The 19,128-nt window shown below is 39.2% G+C and overlaps 2 protein-coding genes across 5 annotated transcripts; one reads left to right on the forward strand and one right to left on the reverse strand.

Moving 5' to 3' along the window:
• Positions 1-187: 187 nt before the first annotated feature.
• Positions 188-4,884, reverse strand: LOC119005788 (apoptosis-associated speck-like protein containing a CARD). Of its 2 annotated transcripts, XM_037073744.1 has the most exons (5): positions 4,554-4,883; positions 2,814-2,858; positions 2,013-2,057; positions 1,253-1,300; positions 188-940 (listed from the first exon to the last, which is right to left on the reverse strand). In XM_037073744.1, the coding sequence occupies exons 1-5, from the start codon at positions 4,795-4,797 to the stop codon at positions 687-689; spliced, it is 636 nt and encodes a 211-aa protein (XP_036929639.1). In that variant the 5' UTR covers positions 4,798-4,883; the 3' UTR covers positions 188-686. The 2 variants fall into 2 exon arrangements, with proteins under 2 accessions (XP_036929639.1, XP_036929640.1); XM_037073745.1 differs by lacking the exon at positions 2,013-2,057 and having other exon boundaries at positions 4,554-4,884.
• A 3,440-nt stretch (positions 4,885-8,324) lies between these two features.
• LOC119005786 lies at positions 8,325-18,906 on the forward strand. 3 transcript variants are annotated; one of them, XM_037073742.1, is made up of 6 exons: positions 12,165-12,292; positions 14,507-14,838; positions 16,628-16,665; positions 16,773-17,132; positions 18,094-18,185; positions 18,394-18,906. In XM_037073742.1, the coding sequence occupies exons 2-6, from the start codon at positions 14,595-14,597 to the stop codon at positions 18,464-18,466; spliced, it is 807 nt and encodes a 268-aa protein (XP_036929637.1). In that variant the 5' UTR covers positions 12,165-12,292; positions 14,507-14,594; the 3' UTR covers positions 18,467-18,906. The 3 variants fall into 3 exon arrangements, with proteins under 3 accessions (XP_036929638.1, XP_036929636.1, XP_036929637.1); XM_037073743.1 differs by lacking the exons at positions 16,628-16,665; positions 16,773-17,132; positions 18,094-18,185; positions 18,394-18,906 and adding exons at positions 8,325-8,694; positions 11,102-11,133; positions 11,242-11,598 and having other exon boundaries at positions 14,507-14,695; XM_037073741.1 differs by lacking the exons at positions 14,507-14,838; positions 16,628-16,665; positions 16,773-17,132; positions 18,094-18,185; positions 18,394-18,906 and adding exons at positions 8,327-8,694; positions 11,102-11,133; positions 11,242-11,598; positions 12,562-13,107.
• Positions 18,907-19,128: the final 222 nt, after the last annotated feature.

Genomic DNA, 19,128 nt, shown 5'->3' on the forward strand with positions numbered 1-19,128 from the left:
TATAAAAGAAAAATGCAACTTTTCATTACATGCGTATCAAACAGATCTGCTCTTGTTGAAACCTTACAAACTTGTGGTTAAACAGGTGAGATGATCAAATTAAATGTTTTTTTTAAAAAAAGAGCACACATGATTTCTACTTTATGACACTATACCTGGTGCATATACAATTTTTAAAGACACTTGCTCAAAATTCAAAAGCCACGCATTTTATTTCAAATTTGAAAAGTAGACAACATTTTGAACAACCAACCAAAAGTAAACTTTTTTTTCTCGGGCAGCATAAAAGTAATTATACAAGATAAAAACAATCTTTTTTTGCATTACTGGCATCATGAAAGTGGCTAAAAACACTAATTTCATGTGTTACTTTGATAAAAAAAAACATGACAGTTTTGGTGAGATGCTTCAGTCGTCTCTGACATAATTAATTACATGTTCTCATTCTGGTTTTAAACCTTACTCATCAAGATGAAGTAGTTTAATGAACATCACCTATATACATTTTAGCTAATTTAACAGTAAAATTAAGGGGCCCAGCTCAGTGAAAAAATTTACAATTTTTGTAAAGAAAACCCCCACAATCACAGCATTAACATAACGTGTGACATTGTTGTGTTTAAAGACATGTTGTGTTCAGGTAGACTGTATATTTGGTCCAAAAATCCATTCCCTCACCATATTCACTAATTTTTCTTGAGGTCCTCAATGAGCCATTTCTCCTTTTCCTCAAGGATTTCGTAGAAGATGTCTTTGCAGGCTCGAGCATTCAGGGACTTGTAGATCTCCCTCATCTGCTCCTGAGGGGGTCGCATAACTCTGATTTTATCATAAGTCTCCTGGTCGATGACTTTCTTGGTGAGGAGCTGATCCAAGATTTGTGGAATAGTTTTCACCCTCTGGATCAGGTCTTCTCTGTACCTATCCACAAAGCGCTCTCCTGAGGAAAGAGGGAAAACATTACTGCCTGGATTTGAAGATATAACGAAGCCAAGTTACTCCTGGCTCCAAAGCACAGGTGACTGAAATAAATCAAAAGTGAAATGCAGTGTATGGGTGTCAAATAAAACAGAAACATGTCTCATACAGCATGAAGAGGAACAGTGACCCATCAAGTGTTCATTATAACACTTTAGGAAAAACCAACACATTTTAACTACATCTGAAAGAATAAGGTCTACATTTTACATATTTTCTAAATGGCATTTTACAAAGCTTGCATATTTTGACATATTTCTACCGGTGAACTTACCGTCTGCCTTGGGAGTCACACGGTCTGTTCCAGTTGAGGCTCCTGCAGCTGACACAAAAAGAGGAAAAATAAAACTGCTTAACAAAGGACTTGACTTAGACTACAGTTTATTTTTTAATACACACAGCAAACAAAATACCTAAAAAAAAAAAAGATGGCTATTATGGATACAGCTCTGGCTGCACTTCAACTTTCACTGATAATACTTGTGATATTCTATTTCATATTTGTAACCAAATAGTAACAATAACACCCTGTCAAAATGCCCATTTGTTCCTACCACAGATGTAAATCAATTTATGGGCCTATTGTTATTAAAGGCCAAAGAAAAATGTAAAATCATGCTTCTGTTTCGGACCATTTTCAGCTGTAAATTTTGCACAGTATTCTGAACTTAAAGGCAGCCTGATGGTGTTTGTGACATTGACTCAAAATAAACTAAAGTAGTGAGAAAAATCATGTCACTGAATGGGCTGCAAACCATAAAATCTGTCCTCAATATGCCGTTTTGTAGTTTAAACATTTTATGTTTAGGTATTTCTTTGTTATTGTTGTATTGACACTAAATCTGTTGCACCTCCTTGTGCTGACAGTTTTTCTGGTGGAAATAAAACATTTTTTCTTCTATTCTATTCTGGAAAGATCAATTATTTGGAGAGAGATGAAGCTTAATGTGAAATTCAGCAACAATGTAACTCGTTACAGCTAATTTGTATCCGTAATGTCTTGTGGTAAAAACAAAACAAACAATACAACTCACATTTACTGGAACCAGCTTTTGAGGTCAGTTCCTTCGTCTCTGCAACTGCAAAAATAGGAAGACAGCGTCAGATTGTGATTGAAAAAAATAGCAGATTCTGCAGGTCCTGAAAAACAGAATTCACTTAACATTTTAACACTTCTGGTTCCCTCATGTCAAAGTCAGTGTTTTTTTCAGATTTTGTTCTATGATATAAAATATGTCAGTAAATGTCATTCATGTGACGACCTGAATGTCAGAGAACCATACTGGACTTTACACAGTGAAGCTCTTCAGCCTAATTGAAGAAGTGAATCTGTGATGTTTCCTCCAGTGGATTACTGGATACAGTACTTGTACTTTCTTCTTTAGTTTTCTCTTAACTGCATCTTTAAACTACCTCTGTGTTCGATTGTATTGTGAAGTGACTCTAGTGGGGGGACCTGTCCCATTTGAAATCCTGCTCAACCAGTAATCCAGTTACGTACACCTGTCCTACGCAGGTCTGAGTCAGACACACCAAGTGAGTATCTTCCAAATGGGGTCGCAACGGTATGAAATCTTCACGTTACAATTTCTGTCTCAGAAAATATCACAGTTGCGCAGCATTACGCAGTTGTTGACTAAGGCAGTAAAAAATTGTGGAAAAAAAGTAGCATAAAGACTCTAGAGGAAGTTGCATGTAATCTGATAAATGACCTCCGGTGATGTCACACGCTGGATACAGTAAGTTGCATTGTGGGTAATGTAGGCACCAGTTTTGACAGCTAATTTGTATCCGTAATGTCTTGTGGTAAAAACAAAACAAACAATACAACTCACATTTACTGGAACCAGCTTTTGAGGTCAGTTCCTTCGTCTCTGCAACTGCAAAAATAGGAAGACAGCGTCAGATTGTGATTGAAAAAAATAGCAGATTCTGCAGGTCCTGAAAAACAGAATTCACTTAACATTTTAACACTTCTGGTTCCCTCATGTCAAAGTCAGTGTTTTTTTCAGATTTTGTTCTATGATATAAAATATGTCAGTAAATGTCGTTCATGTGACGACCTGAACGTCAGAGAACCATACTGGACTTTACACAGTGAAGCTCTTCAGCCTAATTGAAGAAGTGAATCTGTGATGTTTCCTCCAGTGGATTACTGGATACAGTACTTGTACTTTCTTCTTTAGTTTTCTCTTAACTGCATCTTTAAACTACCTCTGTGTTCGATTGTATTGTGAAGTGACTCTAGTGGGGGGACCTGTCCCATTTGAAATCCTGCTCAACCAGTAATCCAGTTACGTACACCTGTCCTACGCAGGTCTGAGTCAGACACACCAAGTGAGTATCTTCCAAATGGGGTCGCAACGGTATGAAATCTTCACGTTACAATTTCTGTCTCAGAAAATATCACAGTTGCGCAGCATTACGCAGTTGTTGACTAAGGCAGTAAAAAATTGTGGAAAAAAAGTAGCATAAAGACTCTAGAGGAAGTTGCATGTAATCTGATAAATGACCTCCGGTGATGTCACACGCTGGATACAGTAAGTTGCATTGTGGGTAATGTAGGCACCAGTTTTGAAAGGCGAAGTGTGGAATGAAAAAGTGCTCTTCTTCCACTGTCGACTTTAATGTTTTGATTTCACACTATCCACGATGAGTCCCACTGTGTTATAGGGCTGGGCAGTATACATATTATATATTGTTACTGGATATCCTTAAATCATAATATGGTGTAAGTGTTGTCTCTACCTGATTTTGAGACTGCTTTACAGTAAAGAGATGTAATTTTCTGAACTTACCAAACTGCTCTAATTGTATTAATACTTAGATTAACATTTAATACCTTAAAACTCCCTCAACCTACAGCAGTAAGGCAAGTATGGCACCAGCCATACAGTTATTCATTAACCTTTATTGGACGGGTTTATGACCACACCCCTCCACCTGTCAGTACAGATACAGTTCAAGTCTCAGCCTGTGGTAAACACTGATCCACTGAGTGACATCGCTGGAGGCACTTTGCAGATTATACGTACAGCTTCCTCTGTTTCATTTCATTTATGTTTCAGTTTCATTTATGCAAAATCATTCCACAAGACCTGTGAACACACCTTAAATGTGTACAAACTGTTGGAGCTGCCCTTTAGGGGTGAACAGCCTCCAGAGGAAACAACAGGGGGCGCTCTTGACTCACAGATGGAAGGGATCTGAACTAATGCCAACTACATAAACTACATAAAAGGACATTTTTTTCGTTTCTTTCTCACAGTACTATAGTGTCAGTGATCTGTTCTGTATTAAACAGACCTCAGAAAACATACAGTGTGTCAGCTGACTGCAGGTCAGAGGACTTCACCACATGGCTACTCCAAAGTGAAAGTTAAAAAAAAAGGAAGCGGTCTAGTTCAAATGACTTTTTCACTCTGATTTTCCAACTTCATTAATGTCTACATACTGGAATGCTTTTACGATTTACACAGCCAAGTTTCACTTATTTGATCCTTTTTAATGGGTCAATCATCTGCAGCAGAAAACCTGCACAAGTTTCTGTACAAGTACAGCAGAGAGTCACTTACCGAGGGCGTCTGCTTGCTCCTTGCAGCCATTATCTTCCAGCAGGTCAATAACCATGTCGAGAGCTTTGGCCTCACCAAAGTTTGTGACTACAACGTTTGTGACATCCAGAAAGTCTTTTCCCTCCACCCTGCTGGTTGCGATCCCAGCATCGGCGATGAGCGCATCGCAGAACTTCTTAAAGTCCTTCTCTCTCAGGTTCTCCAGGCAGTTTTTTATCGCCTTTTTGATGGTTTTGGGAGGCATTTTTCACCTACAGATCTCAGCCCGCCGTCGATGTAAAGTCCTTTTTTCCGCTTTGCAGATAAGAGCAGCCCCACGTCACTTTTCGAAGCCTCCGCCCTCTGGGTGGAAACAACACGATGACGTCATCAGATGCAGTGAAGGTGATGTCGCCAAACAAGAAACAACCAGTTCACACATGCCTGCAACCAGCTGTGCTGCGTTTTCCAGCCAGACAGTATCGGTGTATACGTTCCTGCACCCACTTGCATCAATTTTACAATCACTTAGCAAAAACACATCCAAAATATGTCTTTTCAACACCTTTGCTGACACAAAACATGTCCAGAGAGCCAGAATGATGAAAGTTTTTTGTTTGTTTTTGGTACTTTAAATGTTGGCTCGTGATGTCCATATTAAACTATGTTTAAAAATGTAAATCCAGACATGTTTTCACATTCAGTAACAGACCACCAAAGAATTTTTTGTGGGCGAGAATTGAAGTATTTTAAAAAACACTTTTTCTGTATGGAGGATTCATATCCTGATCTCAACCTCCATGACGCATGCTCTTTAGCAGGTGAGCTATTTATCAGCTTTAGTTAGATAGATAGATAGATAGATAGATAGATAGATAGATAGATAGATAGATAGATAGATAGATAGATAGATAGATAGATAAGTAGTAAGTAAGTAACTACTAACTTAAGTAGTTATGAAATAAAATAAAATAATTATTATTCAATTCCATGTTTTGGCTAGTGACTGCTAAAAGTAAAAACAAACAAACAAACAAACAAACAAACAGCCTGTGTGTGTGTGTGTGTGTGTGTGTGTGTGTGTGTGTGTGTGTGTGTGTGTATATATATATATATATATATATATATATATATATATATATATATATATATATATACATATATATATATATATATATGATCAAATCAAAATCTGTTCCTAAACTTAAAGATCCACTTTGTAAGAAAGGCTTATCAACATTCTTAGAAAAACTGAATACTAGGAATAATTTAAAAATAAATTCCCTTTTTACAGTAGCAGGTAGACAGACATACAATAAGTACAAGACTTGAAAATACTAAAAATAATTTAGATAAGAGAGAAAGATACCATATAGAAAGGACTGTACGCTATGTGAATTGTATACAGGAGGTAAGTGTGCATTGTATACATTTGAATTAAGTGTAAAAGTATTGCTTTGTTGAAGGCTGGATGCATAAATAAATACAGTGTTTGAAATGAACAGACTCAGCGTAAGAATATGAATATGTAAAAAATAAAAATAGTATTAGGATAATTGCACAGGATGACGGAGGTAGAAGTGGTAAGTAGTGCAAGATAAGTTGGTGCTTATGGTGCTACATTAAGAGTTGTTGGTGTTGAACAGTCTGACAGCAGTTGGAATGAATGACCTGCTGTAGCGTTGCTTTTTACACCGTGGTTGAGGCAGTCTGTTGCTGAATGAGCTGCTTAAGGACCCCACAGTCTCATGTAAGGAGTGAGAGGGGTTGTCTCCATAATTGATGTCAGCTTGGCTAACATCCTCCTCTCACCCACCACCTCAATGGAGTCCAGAAAACAGTCCAAGACTGAGCCGGCCCTTTTGACCAGCTTATTGGGTCTCTTCCTGTGCCTCTCTGAGCTTCCACAGCTCCAGCAGACCACAGCGTAGAAGATCGCTGATGCTACTGCAGAGTCATAAAAAGTTTTTAACAGTGTCCTGCACACGCCCAAGGACCTCAGTCTCCTCAGCAGATGGAGACGACTTTGGCCCTTCTTGTACAGGACATCTGTGTTGTGTGTCCAGTCCAGTTTGTTGTTTATGTGAACACACAGGTATTTATACACCTCCAAAATCTCAATGTCCAAACCCTGGGTGTTCACCAGTGCAGTTTCAGGAGCCTTCCTCCTGAAATCCATCACCCCCTCCTTTGTCTTGCTGGCGTTGATGCGCAGGTGGTTCAGTTCACACCTGGCAGTCCTCCTCAGCTCCTTCCTCACTTGATCAGCTGTTGTTGGGACTGTGGAATGACTCCTGTTGAGAGAGGTAGGGGGTGTTGTGTGTGGATCGATGAACCAGGTTGTGATAAGAACGGCCCACTGGGGGAAGGGGGGAGGAAGTGTATCCTTGGTGTTCACATACATTAGATCCAAAGTTCTATTGTCTCTGGTGTGGCATTTCACATACTGGGTGAAAGTAGGGAGAGTGGAAGACAGGGAAGCGTGATTGAAGTAAGGAGGGACTGGGGGTGCAAAGTCAAAAGGTTTGAGGACTTTGGAGAATCAGGTCAGTGGCAGCTGCGTGTTCTTTTTTATGTGCTATTAAATCAATCAACTCAAAAAGGGGAAGCAATAATTAAAAAAATGGTAGAATAGATGGGAGAGAGACAGGAAGAGGCCATCTTACCACAAAGTACAGACATCCGCAAGGGGAAACAGAAAGGAGGAAGTCATTATAGGTTAAAGTTTGATGACACGGGTCTCACCAAGACTGTTTTCGTTGTGGGGAGAAATATGTCTGTTTTCTTTTCAAAACAACCGAAAATTATCAACATATACGTCATGGAGGTCACTGAATATTGTCTGTACATTTGTATGTATGCTTGAGTGTATGTAGGTAGGTGTGTGTGTGTGTGTGTGTGTGTGTGTGTGTGTGTGTGTGTGTGTGTGTGTAGATGTGTTCAACACATATGTACATATGCATATACAGGTGTGTATGTAAATATATTTATTATGTTATATATTAATTGTAAATATTGTGTATCAAATTGTATATAGTTAGATGGGAGCGTATGAAGGTACACGGGTTCAGAAAGTTAACTAAATTCATTATGATTTATTAGTGAGTTGTGGAGAAGGGGTAGGATTAAATAAGCAAATACTTCCTACTCCATACTAGGCATGCCAATGCTTGTTAATGGAATATACTTTGTAACATACTTTTCATTTTATCAGGCTTAACTGTCGAACAAATGTAACTTTTTGTTTTGTTTCGACGTGTCCAAAATACATTTCCATTCATCCACTCACTCATTCGCTCATTCATTCATGTAGTTTTGTGTTAAACCACTCAATAAACTACACCGTCGCGCTCAACACACGTCACCAACACCACAATGTCAGCCAACTCGGCTCAGAAAAGGCACTAAAACAGATGAAAATTTCAATAAATGTGCACATATTGATAATTACAGTCACGTGAAAGACTAGTTCATCAGTTCTTTAAGCTGCGTATAAACGGGAGCAGCTCCACGATGTTTACGTTACAGAGTTTGGTGACCGTTAAACGAGATGACGTCACCAGTGCGACGGTTGTATTGCTAATTATTTATTTTCACAGTCTCATATTTCATTAGTTAGACGACAAACCGCGACATTCTCAATTTTAATAATTATCTTATAAATTGGCGAACATCATATGTGTGATTCATGGCACTATTCAAGCGGGATCAAAAAATTATTTACCTCTCTCCGTTCACCGCCATGCAAAGTTTTTCTGAAACGAAGTCAACCCGGAAGTGACGTAGCTGCTAACCCTCTACCGCGTAATTCAACTCTTCGCGCTGCCTAAACGCCTCTAGCTTGTGTCCTGCCTCCGGGTCGCCATATTTACCAAGACAGAGCAACACAAAGACGCTGCGGGCTGAAGTGAGATGGCCGTAACAATCAAACGGGCTATAAGGGACGAGCTGGAGAACCTGAGTAAGGTTGACTTTGACAAATTTTGCGAGGAGCTGCTTGACCGCAGGGAAGAGCCGCGGGTCTTTCGCCGCGCCGTGGAGAATAAAAGTACAGTGGAGATCACACAGCTCCTGGTGTCAACTTTCACCGAGCCCGGAGCTCTTCCAGTGGCTCTGAATACCCTGAGGCAGATTAACTGCAACGAATCGGCACAGACACTGGGTGAGCAAACACATGCAGACTAAAAAAAACATTCAGAGACCATCACAGGCTTCCTGACTTGACTCGAGTCGCAAATTTGAGGATTGACAATTACTTGACTAACACTGATGAAAGACTCGACTTTGACTTGGCATTCATAACTTGAGACTTGACTTAGACATGACACAGATGACTCGAAAGCCTTGGCCTTTCTTTATTTCTTTCTTTATTTCTTTTTTTGCGCATATTGAGACGTCAGTTTCGTTTTTGATACTTTGCTCTCTGCCACTGACGCGGTGGCTAATATAGATAACAAAATCCTGTTTAAAATTCACTTCAGTATGTCATTTTTGTATAATGGTCACTATTCTGTAGTGTCTTTTCGCATGACAATATCTCAATATGGCCACCTAGAAGCGTGTGGAAACCCCTCCGACCACCCATCAAATGAATGTGTGAAAAAATTATGTTTTGAATCATGGAGGAAGGCTTTATTGTCACCAAAATGCTTCAGTAATGTTTCCAGTGTCACAGAAGTGAGTAAAAGCATTTGGCACAATTTGGCCATTTGGACACGTTTTGGAGAGATTTGTGGACGCCAGTGACACCACAAACTAAAAACTCCATAACTCCCATAAGGTTAGGCCTAGAAGTCTAAAATTTAATCCAGGTGTAGTTGACAAGATGTAGAAGGTATGTGGTATATTGCCATATGCCTTACATAGTTTTATAGCCATGTTTGAACTGATGTCATTTAGGTTGTGTGTATGGTACATGCTAGGACTTGTAGTTGTTGTGTTATAAGCTTTTCCATTTGGGTATGCTAAATAGGCGAAAATTACCAACAAAGGTGGGTGCGAAGGGGTTAAATCAGTGTGGCAAAAAATGACGCCCCTTAAAAAGTATTAACAAGTCTTAAAGCTATTAAATTGTATATCTTGTGTCAATATATGTATTTAAGATTGCCTGAATTTAATCACTGCGTGACAAGTGATTGTTACCAGGTATTTCTTCTGTTAATGCCTCATATGACTTATTTTAAATAGATATCTGAGTTTCATAGAGGTAACAGACTTTTTTTTTTTTTTAATAAAAATCTGAAATATTTCACAAAATAAGCCAAGATTAGACTTAACTTAAGGGATAATAACACACATTTGTTTCTGAGAACTTCTTATTTTCTACCCTATTGATAATCTCAGCAACCCTCAGATGTGTCTTGTGAAACGTTTGAGGGGCCCTATGATGGGAGTCACTGGACCTATTAGTATAGCTACCTATTAGTATATAAACACATTAATGTAGAATGTGAGAAATGACACAGGTTTCTATTCAGTTATCAATGTGCAGCAAAGATCAGATCGGGATGTCAGAGGGGGAAAGGAGAATCTTCATTTGGGGTTAGGGTCAGAAAGTCATATGTGAGGCAATTCTCTCTGCCTGAGGTGTTCACAGGAAGATGGATAGGATGACCTGTACTGTCCTAATAAAACACCAGAGGGTCACTGTCCTAGGAAAGGCACGATCGACCCAAACATCAGGGGGTCACTGCATGATGGGAAGGATTAATTACCAAGTATGTGACCCCTACTCTGTTGTATTTAAGTTGGAAACATTTGTAAGACTGCAGAGAACACTCTGGATCTTCTCCCCATGCTGCATGTACTAAAGAGATCTGATTCATCATGCTGAGTATAAAATTCTTCAGAGAATTACAAGAATCATTGCAGAGATATAAATAGGCACAGGTAGAACGCAGCACAGGGAAGTGTAAACAGTGCAGTACATTTTAATCAAAAGAGAAAGATCTTCATTGATGGATTTTTTAAATTTCTGTCTTTCTTTCTTTCTTTCTTTCGTAAATGTTATTCCTTGACAAACCAAATAAACAGACTGACCTTAAAGGACAACACAATTTCACACTGTTTATATTTTGTTTATATGTATGTTTGTAGATTTAAACAGTCTTCTGGGGACCTTATTTTCCTCTGAGAACAGCTTATTTACTCACTTATGGAAAGATGAATATTTCTGAGTTTGTGTTTTCCCCTCTTTGATACCATAAATAGGAAAATCCTGAGTTTGAATTTGTCTACCCAAGTGCCCCAAACAGTAAGTTTAATTTAGTTATGTATGCTTTTTATCAATGTGGTGGACACAAAACATATTTTAATACTAATAAAGGAATTCTGAGTCTTATTCTGGTTCACAATGAAAAGTTATATGTCCCCTCTGTCTTTATCTCACCAAAAAGGCCTCTCTGAGTCATTACACCAGGCAGTGGATTATTAGGTGTCTAGAAATTCGGGTCATTAATGTTTTGAAAAAAGTGCTATATAAATAAATAAACTGAACTAATGTGTATATGTTGGAAGTGTGTACCAAGCATATTTCACAACAACCTTTCACATCCTATTTTATTTCTCAGAATCAAGAACCAGAATCAAAGTCTCTGTGGACGTAAGTTGAACTTCACACACTGAAATTCAAAGATCGTCTTTAACAAGCGGCTGGTTCATTAAAAAATTAATACCCACTGGTGTTTTCATTTTTGTTCTTCTCCCTTAGAATGGTGACCCTGCCCTCCCTAAGACATCGAGTGGGGAGTTGGAGACAGAGGCCTCACAGGAGGCTCTGAAGATTGCGGCAGACAGGTTTCCCTTACAAGCTACTGGAGGGGGAGGTGCTGTGAAGGAGCCAAAAGAGGTGAAGGCTGATGCCGAGGCCCACGTTCGCTCTGAGGGTGGGGATCCCTCTAATGTGAGGCTCGTTCTGAGCCGGTTCATCATTCAGTTTGGCAAGTACAAAGGTCAAACCTTCAAGTGGCTGCTGGAGAATGATGTGGGCTACGCTGTTTATGTGGTGGCCACCCACCAGGACGAGCGAAAGTGGCAAAAGGATCGGAGCCCACTGATGGTTCACAAGGTACTGCAAAAAAATTGTACTGACCATGTGCCTCTCCTTGAGATTGCTCTGACTTACATGCACTTCTGACATTTTACTGTAGCTGTTGCACATCTGATCTATTGTAACCAAACCACTTCCACAGTACTGAAGTCTCTCCCCTTTTTGGAACCATTAGAAATGTTCCTTTTGTTTTCAGTCATGCATCTTGTGGCGTGTAATCGTTTGATATTATCATGTCAGCATTTTGGAGTTTTGCCGTTATCATGTTGTGACTTTTTTAATACCGCCATTATCATGAACAATACCATATTGCAAACTCCTACCAAACAAGTTGCTCAAAAGTTATCATGCATGAAACCTGTTCAACTTACAAGGTCGTCTCGACAAACATTTATATTCAAAGGGTCAAGAGTTAATATCACTGTGACATCATATTTTTATTTTTATTTTTTAACTGTCCGTAGCCAATTGATAGTGGCTCTTATTTGTATCATGTGATTTCCTCAAACTGCCCATAAAAAGAGGAAATTTTGTGTCTTATCAAACGAGCTTTAGTAATAACACACATTTCTTTTCATTTGTAGGATTCTTTGACTCAGTATGCCATTGCTTACGCTGAGGTTTTGGAAGAAGTCCGACTGTTTAGAAACAGAGGGGCACAGAAAAGGACACAGGTCCAAACCACCAGAGGCCGGCCCAGCACTGCCTCAAGGTATGTGTTGTGTTAGGAAAAAGTTTTACTCTCCTAATGACTGTAGAGCAGAATATGTTGCATATTATAAATATCCACTGCAGACTTGCTAGAGCATCTCTAGTATCTGCTGATATGAAGTGCTTTGGCATTTTGTCTTTAGTTAAGAGCACAATTTAAAGGCCAGGGCATCTCTGCAGTGATTCATTGTAATGCTGCTTTGTCACGCGTTTTTATCTTTATCAAAATGAAACCGATGGCCTGATTCACTCAAGTTTCCTCTGCCTCAGCTACAGGCCCAAACGGGGGAAACGGAAAAGGAGCTGGAAGACGAAATGATTCTCCCCTTACACCCGTTACTGATTGGATCAAGTGTTTGAGGGAAGGACTTCTTAATTACAGATTCAATTGGTCCTTGATTTTAAAATTGTGATTTCCCAGACATTTCAGCAGCCCACTGAAACTTTTTTTAAAACTTTTGTGATGACAAATCTTTAATGAATACAAACTGATATACTGATATTGTGATATGATGAATGCATCATTTATTTACATTAATAAACCCCTTTAATTATAATTTTTACTCTGTGGTAAACGGTATGAACACACATAAAACTGTTTATTGAAGGTGTAATTGCAGACCTCTTCTTTGGAAATCATCATGTAAAAATGAATCAACAGGTCAAACAGACCAGCTGTGTCTAATGTATTTGTGAAAACATATAGCACCAGTGTGTTGTTTTATAGACCTGCCATGACTGAGTTTGATAAATATTAAAGGGGCCTTTGTAGCAATTTACATGTATTAGATGTAATAAACATGAAGTGTCACAATATTTCTAAGGTGCATTTGTTTGGCTTCAATAATCATGTCGTCAAAATCTGATGTCACGACAGCCCTGATCTAAAGTGCGTCTCACCTGCCGACATTTAGCAGCCGCTTGAACTCAATGTTTCAGCTGATGTCATCATCATCAGTGAATTAATAGAAGATGAAAACAAACATCTAAAATATATATAAATTCGGTTAACAGTAAACAAAACATACTACTTCTCTGTCACCCAGTAAAAAAAATCCCCAGACTCCCTCAAGAAATCGCTCAGTTTTGTGACTTGTCGAGTTTAAAGTAAATTTGAAAGCACATGACAGAAAACAAGCAGCTGCCACTGACCTGATGCCCAAGTCCTCCAAACGTCCTTAAACTTTCTGTCCAAAGTTTTTTCTCAGAGAGCAATTCAGGGAGCATTTTAGCTCACAAAAATGAAATAGTGTTCATCTGACATGTGAAGTGTGAAGTTTGATGTTATATTTCAGACTTCATTGACTTCTTATTTTCAGGTTTTTTAAAAAACTATTCCAAGTATTCAGTTTTTCTAAGAATGTTGATTTTTGCATCTTAACACCCAGCTCGCCAAATACCTACAATCTCAAAGCATCGTTATTTGAGGAGCTGGGAATCGGACTCAAAAGCCAACTTTCTTACAAAGTGGATCTTTAATTTAGTAAAAGATCTTGATATGGTCATATACACACACACACAGGTTTTTTTTTTGTTTTTTTTTTTTTAAATTGTCTTTTTTAGACGATTTTTCGGCATTCACTGGCTAAATGTAACTGTTGTTGAATTTTGGACATCCTTTTTAACTTTATTAGGATTTATTACCTGGCCTCATGAGGCATGAACTTGACTAGATGAGCTATTTATCAGCTTTATTTCATACAACATCTTGGTAAATGAACCTTGGAGCATTACCCTACTTGATGCAGGTTGGATTGCAAAAACATGGAATTTAATAAAGCTGATAAGTAGCTCTCCTGGTAAAGAGCAAAGAGTAGCTTTTGAAAATGCTTACATTTTCACTCACAAGAAGTTCTTTGGACGACTGTGACCGAAGGTGAAAAAATCTAAAATTACATTATAAAAGCTTAATTTAATATGGACATCATGAGCCAACATTGAAAGTACCACAAAAAATAAAAGAAACGTTCATCACTCTGGCTCTCTGGGCATGTTTTGTGTCAGCAAAGGTGCTGAAAAGACAGTCTGGATGTGTTTTTGCTGAGTGATGTTAGTAGAACTCAACAGAGTGCCGGAGTTTATATCCTGATACTGTTCAGGGGAAACATGCCGCACAGCAGCTTCCAGGCATGTGTGTGGTTGTTTCCTGTTTGGCACCAACACCTTCACTGCATCTGATGATGTAATATGACGTCCTTGATTTGTTTCCACCCAGAGGGAGGGGGCATCGTCCATCTGCAGGAAGACTAACGTGAGGCGGAAAAGAGGACCGAGGACGGCGGGCTAAGACCTCTTGGTGAAAGATGGCTCCCAAAATCAAAAAGGCGATACAAGACTTTCTGGAAAACCTGACAGAAAGGGACTTTAAGAAGTTCTGCCAAGCACTCGTGGACCGCAGCGAAAAGCCTCGGATCGCAACCAGCAGGGTGGAGGGAAAAGACTTTCTGGATGTCACAAACGTTATAGTCATAACCTTTGGTGAGGCCGAAGCTCTCGACGTGGTTATTGAGCTGCTGGCAGAGTGCAAGATAAATGCTGCCGACCTCGGTAAGTGAGACTCTGCTGTACTTGTACAGAAATCTCATACATCTCCAGGCTCCATCAAATATTGATAATATCGATACCGACGTCAGCACTGATATTGATCGATACCAGTGTAAGTGACACCAGTGTTCAGTTTCTCTCCTGTATGAACTGCTGCAGTTTCATCAGAGAGGCGACCTGGCTGTCTGCGTGAGTGCCGCTGATTTCAAATGCTGCTCCTCACAGCCTGGACACCAGGCACATGTCGCGCCTCCTCCTCCTCCCTCGTGTTTTGACTTGTACCGTCCACGTTACTTAGTGGCGCCAAGCAAACAAGCAAGCATAGACAGCAGAAGAATGGCACGGTGGGAGAGGAGCGCCATGTAGCTATATTTTCAGGCCGAAAAAGGACACAACGGCAAGCTGTGTAATTTGTAAAAAGGCCGTAAGATACAGTGGTAACACCAAAGATTTATTCAAGCATATGAAAAATTATGCGAAACGAAACACAGAGCTACAGAAATGGAGAGAGGAGGAGAGAAATCCCCCAACCCCTGGCCCCAACAGTATGGAAGCCAATCTGTACCATAATTCAATTTCAAATGGATTAACAGAAATGCTTTTTCATTTTCAGAATATAGCTGCATTTTTTGACTCATAAATAAAATGAGTAATAAATTATCCAAATTGCATTTTCATTTTCTGCTCATTCTCACTTTGTCACACGACTAAAAAAAAAAAAAAATCAAGGACATTGTTTTTTCGTTTTTAATGCCCGCCCCCTCCTGCAAAAAAATTCAAATTTGAATTCGCAATCCTAACGGCACAGGAGAGTGACGTCAGCAGCCTCTCTTCCTCTTCAGCCCTCAGTCTGACCGACCGTGCTACACTTCTGATACGTTAGAGGGCGGTGTGCGTATTCGACGCTGGAGCGAGAGACAAGAGAGAGTGAAGGCTGTGTTAGTGGCATAGACTGTGGTACATGTTTTCAGAAACAGCGGGGAAATCACCACCGTGTCCAGTTTCTGTACTGCGGTTAAGACAGCCATGGTTTGCGTTTGCTTGGTCAAATCAGTCGCACATTTTTTTTTTTTTTCCAGTGCACAAATGAAAATATAAAATATCCATATAATAATATCAGAATAAACCACTGAATGAAAAAGGTTATCCACAAAATAAAATACATTTTCTCAAAATTAATCTAATCTTTTACTATATTCAATCAGTTTGACTGTCATTAATTTTATTGTACATTATGTACATTATTGTACATGACTATCTTCATACATGAAGATACAGTCATCCAGAATTTGGACATTTTTGGTTCTGGTATCTTGAATGTGCTTGAATTTCAGTTGTATGAACCCTGTCATAGACACAATAATGTAGAATCATTGCAGACATATAGATACAAGTAGCACCTCAGCACAGGCAAGTATTTGTAATTCATTCAAAGGTGTGCTATGGAAGACATTTTAGTCAGAAGAGAAAGATCTTCACTGACAGAGTTTTTCCTCAAAGAGCAACACAATTTCATACTGTTCATACTTTGTGGTGGACCCTGCCACCTTTCTATATTCAAACAGTGTTCTGGGGACCTCATTCAACCCTAAAATACGTATATTTCAGAGTTCCCGAGTCATCAGTCACAAAACCAGGCAGTGGATTTTTAGGTGTATTAATTTGTTTAGACATGCAGGTCATTAGTGTGTACATACTGGAAGAGTGTACCATTTCAATTAATGCTGCACTCAGAAATCTCCTAACAATATCTTACAACAACCTTTCACCATCCTATTTTCTTTCTCCACAGAATCAAAAACCAGAAAGAGACCAAAAGTCTTTTTGGACGTAAGTTGAACTTCACACAGTGACATTCAAGAATTCTCTTTAAACGTGCAGCTCGAACATTAAAAATAATACTCACTAGTGTTTTAATTTTTGTTTCTCTCCTCTAGAATGGTGACCCTGCCCTCCCTAGAACCTCGAGCGGGGAGTTGGAGACAGAGCCCTCACAGGAGGCTCGGAAGATTGTGGCAGACCAGAAACAAGCAAAGGCTTCTGGAAATGGAGGTAATGTGAAGAAGCCAGAAGAGGTGGAGGCTGATGCGAAGGCCCACGTTCGCGCTGAGGGTGGGGATCCCTCTAGTGAGTGGCTTGTTCTGAGCCGGTTCATCATTCAGTTTGGCAAGTACAAAGGTCAAACCTTCAAGTGGCTGCTGGAGAATCACGTGGGCTACGCTGTTTATGTGGCGGCCACCCACCAGGACGAGCGAAAGTGGAATCGAGAGGATCAGAGCCCACTGATGGTTCACAAGGTACTGCAAAAAAATCGTACTTGACCGGGTGCCTCTGCTTGAGATTGCTCTTACTTACATGCACTTCTGACATTTTACTGTAGCTGTTGCGCATCTGATCTATTATAACCAAACCACTTCCACAGTACTGAAGTCTCTCCCCTTTTTGGAACCATTAGAAATGTTCCTTTTGTTTTAAGTCATGCTTCTTGCTGTGTGTAACGGTCAATTTGGAGTTTTGCCATTATCATATGATTTGAAAAACAAGTTTTTTTTAATACCACCATCTTCATGAACAATATCATATGGCACAATCCTACCAAACAAGTTTCCCAAAAGCTATTATGCATGAAACCTGTTCAACCTACAAGGTCGTCTTGACAAAGAGTTGTGGTATCTGTGGCCTCCGTTCTGGCAGAAATTACAATCTGCAACATGCCTAAACATGCCGTGATCAGCCGCAGCAACACTCGCTCCTGATTAGCTTCTCACTCAAACGCAGCCCCTCATTTCTCATGAAGTGATATTTTTATCTTCCAAGTTGGCGATGGCCCCGGCTGGAGGCATTTTATTTTGGGTTGTGCACCCTTCGCTACATCTCATACTTGTAAACATGATGCCTCAAGAACATCTTGAGGGAATTTCTTTAAATTTGGCACAAATTATCCACATGGACTCAGTGATGAACTGATTCATTTTTAATGGTCACGTTTTATATGATAAGTATGACAAAACATGTTTCCACAGATGTGCAAAAGGATAAAATGATAAAGTGAAGACATTTATATCCAAAAAGGTCAAGAGTTAACATCACTGTGACATCATTTTTTTTATTGTCCTTAGCCAATTGATAGTGGTTCTTATTTCTATCATGTGATCTCCTCCAACTGCCCATAAAAGGAGTAAATTATGTGCTATTGAATTAATTATAAATTGTGTAGTAAGAGCTTTAATAATAACACACATTTCTTTTCATTTGTAGGACTTTTTGACTCAGTACTCCATTGCTTACGCTGAGGTTTTGAAAGAAGTCAAACTGTATCCTGCCGGAGGTCAGCCCAGCACTGCCTCAAGGTACGTGTTGTGTTTGGAACAGGTTTGGTTGCACTCTCCTGATAAGCAGCATATGTTATATATATGTATATTATAAATATCTATAACTAAACTGAACTGAATGTGCTGCTTTAACTGTCACTTGTAGATGATTTGTTTGTGTATGCACTGTGTGTTTGTCCTCTGATGTCTTGGACGGCCTGACTCACTCGAGTTTCCTCTTCCTCAGCTCCAGGCCTGCACAGGGGAAACAGAAAACAAGCTGGAAGAAGAAATCATTCACCCCTTACAACCGTTACTGATTGGATCAAGTGTCTGAGGGAGGACTTTGTAATTACAGATTCTATTGGTCCAGATTTTAAAATCAGTAAAATGTAGATGTCCCAGACATTTCAGCAGCCCATTGAAACTTTTTTAAAGCTTTTGTAATGCCAAATCTTTAATGAATACACATTGATATGCTGATATTGTGATATTTGACTTGATGAATATATATATATTATATATATAGAATTTATTCACATTGATATACCCCTCTAATTATAACTTTTACTCTGTGGTAAACGTTTTTTATTGGAGGTGTAATGCAGGCCTATTATATCAAAGGGACCCACACTCTATTTGTAGCAATTTACATGTATTGAATGTATACCTTAAGATGTTTCTGGTAAAAAAGTCATTTTGTCACAATTTTTCTGCGGTGCATTTGTTCGGCTTCAATAAACATGTAGTCAAAATCTGATGTCACGACAGCCCTGATCTAAATTGCGTCTTACCTGTCAGACTGTGGTGTCAGCTTGGAGAAACACACGAAAAACCCAACATGTCTACGTTGTATGACATCATTTATATTCCTTTTACCTAAAATGATTGACAGGGCTGATAATAACATGATCAAACGGGGCAGGTTTGATTAATTTCTGCTCATGAAACTGCAGTAACACTGCGAACAGGAGCCTTTCCT

The sequence above is a fragment of the Acanthopagrus latus genome, chromosome 17 (genome assembly GCF_904848185.1).
Source record: "Acanthopagrus latus isolate v.2019 chromosome 17, fAcaLat1.1, whole genome shotgun sequence".
Classification (NCBI taxonomy): Eukaryota; Metazoa; Chordata; class Actinopteri; order Spariformes; family Sparidae; genus Acanthopagrus; species Acanthopagrus latus.